This window comes from Felis catus, chromosome D1, assembly GCF_018350175.1.
Source record: "Felis catus isolate Fca126 chromosome D1, F.catus_Fca126_mat1.0, whole genome shotgun sequence".
Taxonomy (NCBI): Eukaryota; Metazoa; Chordata; class Mammalia; order Carnivora; family Felidae; genus Felis; species Felis catus.
Window position 1 is genome coordinate 111,640,666 of NC_058377.1, and position 6,708 is coordinate 111,647,373.

Here is a 6,708-nt window from a genome sequence, read left to right on the forward strand (position 1 = left end):
CCCCATCCGCGCGGAGATCCGTTAGCATCTATCTCCTCTCCTCGATACACTCCTCTCCTGGAGTGTAGGACACAGATTCAAATGGAAAACATTTGGGCTCGGCCGCATGGACGGCAGGTGAAACCGTACCGTCCGGGTGGCGGTCAGGCTTCGCGAGCCGCCTCGGTGGGCGGAAGGACAGTGTTCTGAGTGGATGACTTGCCTTCGAACCACAGGGTTTCCAAAAGGAATGTGAAAGACAAAAAAAACGCCAATCCGAGCGTCCAGTCTTGCCGTCTGTGGACTCCCATAAAGTTAATTTGGGACGCCGTGTTCGGGAACGTCCTGGGAGAGCGTGGAAGTCTTGACGAAACATTCGGAGCATTCCTGGTAGCGAGCTAAGGTCATTTGGGAGAAACTCGAAAAAGTCATTCATTAAAATTAAATGTTTGCCGTCACCTCGGGCCTTTTTTTAAACAGCACCGACCCTGCCCCCCTGTGTCTTTGCTGCCACCGACAGGGGTTACATTTGTAAAATATATAAAGAAAAATATAAGGTTACTTGGTGACCATATAGTGCACTCTAACAGCTGTCTGCAAATATTTTCACCATGATTATCCTTACTAAAAGTAAATCGCGGGGTAAAGATAGTTCAAACGTGACAAGGTTTGAATGGGACGCACGGAGGCTATCTGCGATCCTTTTGGCTACATATGGAAAAAGAGACCCTGGGGGTGGTGCTCCCCTGCACCCGGTCCGAGCCCTCTGCAGATCTCGCCAGACGACTGGTTTAAGGGCTCCCGAGGTAGATGCGAAACGCACTTAATCCGGGAATGCAACGGAGAGGGACAGATCTTCCTCCACGCAAACCCGGCATCACGTGTTTTTGTCCCGTTACGGGGACATTTCACCTAAAGTCAACAGCTAGTTCTCAGCCCCAAGCTGCCCAAGCACAGGTTGGTGCTTTTTTTTTTTTTAACCCTATATTCTGTGACTTACCAGAAGTACCTGCTCTCACGAACCGTAGTCTTTCACACCTGTCTGCCAACGTCTAGCTTCCCGCGGGCATGGCGGTTCCTTTCCGTCGGATTTACCAAATGGCTTTGCTTCGGCCTCTTTCCCAGGGGCCACAGAGCAACGCGGGTTGTGGCTGATCCAAAAAAGGAGCGCGGGGGTTTACAGAGTGGTCTAAGAGTCTCCCCCGTCGGGGAGATGGAGGAAGATTGACTGCAGGGAAGTTCAAAGGTCAGTCTTGGCAGGTCTAAAAACAGAGCGGCAGGGCTCACTCCCACAGTGCGGCTTCTGTACCCCAAGTAAGGCGATACGCCCCGACGGACAGCGACAGGGCCCAAAGGAGCGGGGCGCCGGAGGATGCCGGGAGCAGAGCCGGGGGCTGGGAGGGTCCTTAGCTGGCTCCAGGGCCCCCAGGAAGGCCCGTCCTGACGCAGGGACGCTCACAGCCACACTACAGGGCACCGTGCAAAGCGGGCTTGAGGCCGGCGGCTGACGTCACCGTTTTTAAACACACAGAGAAGTAGCAGCTCACTTGTGACAACTTTTTGACACGTTAAATGACGCCAGTGGCAGGCTCTTCACCGTCTTACCAGAGAACCCGGGGCTGGGTTTTTTTTTTGTTTGTTTGTTTCACTTTGTCTTTTTTTCCAAAAAAAAAAAAACAAAACAACAAGACACACCCACAGAACCATAAATAATTTGGCAGCAATATATACACATTTAAATAATTAATTTAAATATCTTACACCTACTCTCGCCTTAAACTGTCCATCTGAAGAAAGGCCCCCGAGCGCCCAGACACCGGGGCGGGAGGCCGGGGGTCACAGCCTGGGCAGGAAGTGGGTGACCTTCATGGCGGGTGACACTCGACTCCCCTTCTTCGTCTTGCCGTTCTTGCTCAGGGCGATGAAAGCGCCCGGGTACCTGTAGCTCTCGTATGCGTTGTAGTTGTTGGGAAGGAGGATCTCTTTGAACTTGCACTCTTCCGCGAAGAAGGGCTGGGAGGGAGAAGGGACGGCGTCAGGAGGGGCCACCTCCTGGCCAGGGAACCCTGAGGGCCACTCGTCAGGGGCTCCTTTCTGGCCCGGCCCTGCTCTGGCTGAGAGGTGTCTCCTGGGAAGCTGGGGACAGATGTGGCCAGCCCGCAGCAGCAGGTGGTGCTCCAGCCACCTGCCCTAAAGGCTCCCGTCCTGCGGCCTGGGGCCGGAACCCACCAGAGACGCTACTACAGAGAAGGGCTGCGGAGGGCAGCTCTTGAGGGACTAGGAGGTGCCCACTCAGGGATGGCAGAAATCTCCCGGTTCCCCGTCCTGGGGCTCTGCCCCTCGTTCGCACTGGCCCAGTTCACCGCACTGCCTCAGGGCGCTTGTGTTCGGGGCCCGGGACGGTGGCGATCCTGTGACCCACACCACAGTCGCCATGATCCAGGCATCCGCCGGCCTGGAGAGGTCGCGAGCGATCCTGCGGGCCCCGCGGCCCCAGCCTGGGGCTCCGCCGGCCCCTGCGGTACTCACCGAGCCATACAGCTTGCCCTTGCTGTTCATGGCCACGAAGAAACGGCTGGCCACTCCGAAGATGCTCACCACGCCCCGCTCCACGGGCGAGAGCTCCAGCAGGCCTGGGGGCGGGGCGCCGGTCACTCGGGGGCAGGGGACCCTGGCCCGCCCCACCCGGCCCGGACGCCCCTCCTCGGCCTGCGAGCCTCCGGGCCCCTCATTTCTGGGGTGCGGATGGATGCAAGGGTCCCCCCCACCCCCCGGGGCCCAGCGGGCGCGGGCGCGGACTCGCTGGCCTCCCTGCCCGGCCCCCGCGGCGGCCGCGCCTAGCCCCGGACGGTAGGACCCAGGCGGCCCCGCCGTCCCCGACCTGGACGCGCTCCCCGGGCCCCCGCGGGTGCCGCTGGCTGCGCCGCTCCTCCCGTGCCCACGGGCGCAGGCGCTGGAATTCGGCACCCAGAGCCCGGTCTTCCGAGGGCGGGGAGGCGGGGCTCGGCCGCCCGGGTGCGCAGCGGCAGTCCGCGCGGCGACTCCGGGGGGCCGAGAGCGCTCGTGTCCCTGCGCCAGAGGGGCCGGGACCGAGCCGGTCCCGGCTTCCCACAGCCGCCGGCAGGTGCTGCCCCGGCCCCCGCCCCACTCACTGTCGCTCGTGTCCGCGTGCACGCCGCCGATGCGGCCGTCGGGGAGCACCTGGAGGTGGAAGCCGATGCCCACGTTGCAGTAGAGGCGCCGCAGCCGCTTGATGCCCAGCAGGTAGTCGCCGGCGCCACTCTGGACGGCCGCCTCCTTGGGCTGCGAGGCCACCGGCAGGCGCGCCAACGAGCGCGCCACCAGGCTCTCCCAGCGGCGCTCCAGCTCGGCCCCCAGCGTGCCGTTGGGGGCGGTGGGTGCGGCGGCGGCCCCTCGGCCCGCCCAGGGCGCCAGCACGGCCAACAGGAGCGCCGGGAGCAGCGCCGCCGCGGCCGCCCGGGGCCCCGCCATCCCAGCCCTCGGGCCGCGCGTCCGTCAGTCGCGCCGTGTGCGCCCGGGACGCCCGGGACCGTCTGCGCCGGTGGCGGCCGGCGGGAGCGCACGGCCGGGCCCGGGCGGGGAGTGCGCGGCCGGCGGAGGAGCCGGAGGCGAGCGACGGGGCCCCCGGGCGCAGGCAGCTACCCGGGCTGCATGGAGGGGCGGGCGGCGGGGCGGGACGCGCGGCCCGGGCTGGGACCCTGCGGAGCGGTGCGCGCCTCCCTGCGCGCTGGGCCGGCCGCGACAGAGCCGCTATATATAGCCGGGCGCCCCCTCCTACTCCCGCGGGGGGCCGATCGCGTTCGCCCGGGCGCCCGGGGCGCTGTGGCGCTCGCGGCCGGTCGCAGGCCGCCTGCCAATCAGGGCTGGGGGAGGGGAGGCGGCCGGGACGAGCGCCGCTGGTGCCACCTGGAGGGTCCCCGGCCCCCGCCCCTGGCCTCGCCCGGCTCGCCGACCTGTTTGGCCCGCCCCTTCGCGTCTCCTCCACTCCGGCCTTCCAGCCAAAGTTTTGCCTCCCGCACTTTGTCCCCGCCCGTCCCCTTCTCTCCGCCTCTGCCTGAGCAGCTTCTCTGAGTGCCGCCCTAACCCCGGCACCCTCAATTCCCAGCAGCCACTCTTGGCGCCTGGCTTCTCGGGGACTCCCAGGAGCCCGGGTCCTTTGCTGGGACCTTGCAGCCCCTCCTGGGTTTGGGGGTAGCTTGGGGGCACTCAGCAACGCGAGAGCCGGCCAGGGAAGGAGGAAGCCAGTGGTCCCAGCAGGCCCCCTGCACTCTGGTTTGGCCACCCGCGCGCTCTGGGGGCGGCGGCAGCGTAAGCCGGGTGGAGGCGTCCCCGGAGCAGGGTGCTGCTTCCGGGTGGGCGCTGCTAAGAGAACGCAGGGGGAGCGGCAGTGAGGAGGGTGTAGCCGGGAGAGGCCACAGCCCTGCGCCCTCTGCGAACATCCTGCACCACGTCAGGACAGGTGGCAGGGCGCAGGGACAGACAGGACTTTCGCCGCCCTCTGCCCTTTGATTTGCAACAGAAATAGTCAAGTGCCACAGCCGGAGCCCCCTACCTAGTGGGGACCCAGGCCAAGCCTCTGGAGACACCCTCAGCATCTGTTGTCACTACTCCCGCTGCGCCCCCTGATGGGGGCGGGGCTCACCCGACGCTCTAGGTGCTGGCTCACCTCGGTGTGAAAATACCTGTTTTCTGTGGTACCTGAGGAGCTGGGCCGCCACCTCCCAGCAGGTCCTGCCCAGCCACAGCTCCGGTGGGGGGAGGGGGTCGGAGCCCCCCTCAGCCCCTGCTGCCACCAGCTCCTGGGACCAGAGATGTCGTCAGGCCATTTCAGCCTCCCGCACCTCCTACCCCATTCCTGCCAGGGGAGCCCTCCGACCCAACCTCTGAACCCTGTAGGGCTCCCACACCCCGTTGGATGGGACCTGGGAGATTTGAAGTCTCCATCCTAAAGCCCAGAAGGGGGGGTGGGCCTCGGCAGGACCTGAGCCAGGCCTCCAGCCTCTCCCGTGAGACTCTGGGCTCCCCTCGGGCCTGCAGCCCGCCAGGCTGGGGCCCTCCTGGGCTCCAGAGCTGCTGGTCAGCTCAGAGCTGCTGCGGGGACCCGGGACCCCCCAGATGAGACTTCGGATCTGGGCCAAGAAGATCATTCTGGCCAGGGTGCAAATGCAGGAAACTGAGAGACACCCCTAGCTTGCCCCCCTCCCCACTCTCCGTGCAGCCTTCGAAAGTCCTTCTCAGTCTCCGGGACGCCCCCTGACCCTCATTTGCAAAGCAGCATGGAAGCTGGGGTGGGCGCCCCTCTGGGGAGGTGGCCCCCCTGATGTCTTGGCAGCCTGTGGTCCTGTTTTCCCAGGACCCCCCTCAGGGAGCTCCCATCCTGTGCCTCCTGTTTGCTGAAAAGTTCGGCGAGGGAATTTAGCGGTTGGTTCCTCCGGTTGGTCCCCCAGAACTCCTGGCCCACCTGCGCACACTGTCGATGGTCCTGGTGACTGTCTTTGGAAGGACCGACAGCCGGCAGGGGTGCCAGGAACGGGGAACTCGCCGTCCTTGCCTGTGCAGGCCTCCTCAGGTGTCAACGGGGCTGGCAAGTCACAGTGACATTGAACCAGCCGGCAGGAGAAGCGTTCGTGTTTCCAGGCCCCTCATCGCCCCCTCCCCCACCCTGTCTCCTGCAGTCTCTCCCTTGGCCCCATCGGGCTTCTCTCCAGCCTCCTCACTGGAGGACCGTCCCCAGATTTTCCCATCACTAGGGAGGCCTTCGGGTGGCCCTTCCCCACCGAGGCTGTCCTCTGTCAGAGCTCCTTCCCAGCCCTCGGGACGTCCCTTCACTTGCTTGCTGACCCTCTGTTAGTCACGTCCGGGGAGCAGGCACAGGCGTGTCTTATTTCCAGCTGTGCCCCCGGGGCCTTTAATAGGGCCGGGCACACAGTAGGTGCTCAGTATGTGTCTAGCGTGAATGGCTGCCTGGCTCAGTGCAGCCTGGAGCCTCTCCACCTGCAGATCCTCCAGTTCAAGTGGGGGACGCCCAACCCCTCGCTGTGCCCGGGGCGGGGCGGTGGCAGGGGCAGCAGGATCCAGCTGCCGGCTCCCCCACGGGAAGCTCCACACCGGGTTTTCGCCTTTAATCAACGGGAGGAATAAGGGTACCAAGGTGGCGAATGTTTCCAGACCCAGCCCCTTGAGGATTTGAAACAGGCCCTACTCACACCCCAGGGACCCCTGTGTACCACGAACCTAGGGGCCAAGGAAGCGTGTGGGGCCCTGTGGAGGCTCTGGGCTCCCAGCCTCCTGCTCCGTCCCCGTTAGCCTCGGAACATCGGCCGTTTCACTTCTGATCGTGGTCAGCGTCTCCATTTGCAAAATGGGCTTATCAGCAGCTACGTGGAGGGGTTGGTGTCAACCTTAAGACACTCAGCCCCATGGCGGCAGCTCCTTGTTGGGGTTCCGACAGGGCCTGGCTCACAATAGCTGGTGGGAGTCTGCACAACAAGGTCATCTTTATCCTCGAGGACGCTGCACGTTGCTCCATCCCCAGTGACTCGAGGGACCCACCAAAGGCTCTGAGCCGAGCCCTCCTAACCGTGACCTTTTCTAACCTACGAAGCACCCCACGATGTCATATCATCACACGGGGCTTTTCCTCTCCCAGGAGTGACAGGGCTTCTCAGAACGACCAGCCCAGCCGTCAAGACCTTACTTGGCCTAATA

General features: G+C 64.2%; 1 protein-coding gene across 1 annotated transcript; it reads right to left on the bottom strand.

Moving 5' to 3' along the window:
- Positions 1-1,692: 1,692 nt before the first annotated feature.
- Positions 1,693-3,471, bottom strand: FGF4 (fibroblast growth factor 4). Its single transcript, XM_023239032.2, has 3 exons — positions 3,132-3,471; positions 2,509-2,612; positions 1,693-1,992 (listed from the first exon to the last, which is right to left on the bottom strand). The coding sequence occupies exons 1-3, from the start codon at positions 3,469-3,471 to the stop codon at positions 1,816-1,818; spliced, it is 621 nt and encodes a 206-aa protein (XP_023094800.1). The 3' UTR covers positions 1,693-1,815.
- Between the last annotated feature and the right edge of the window lie 3,237 nt (positions 3,472-6,708).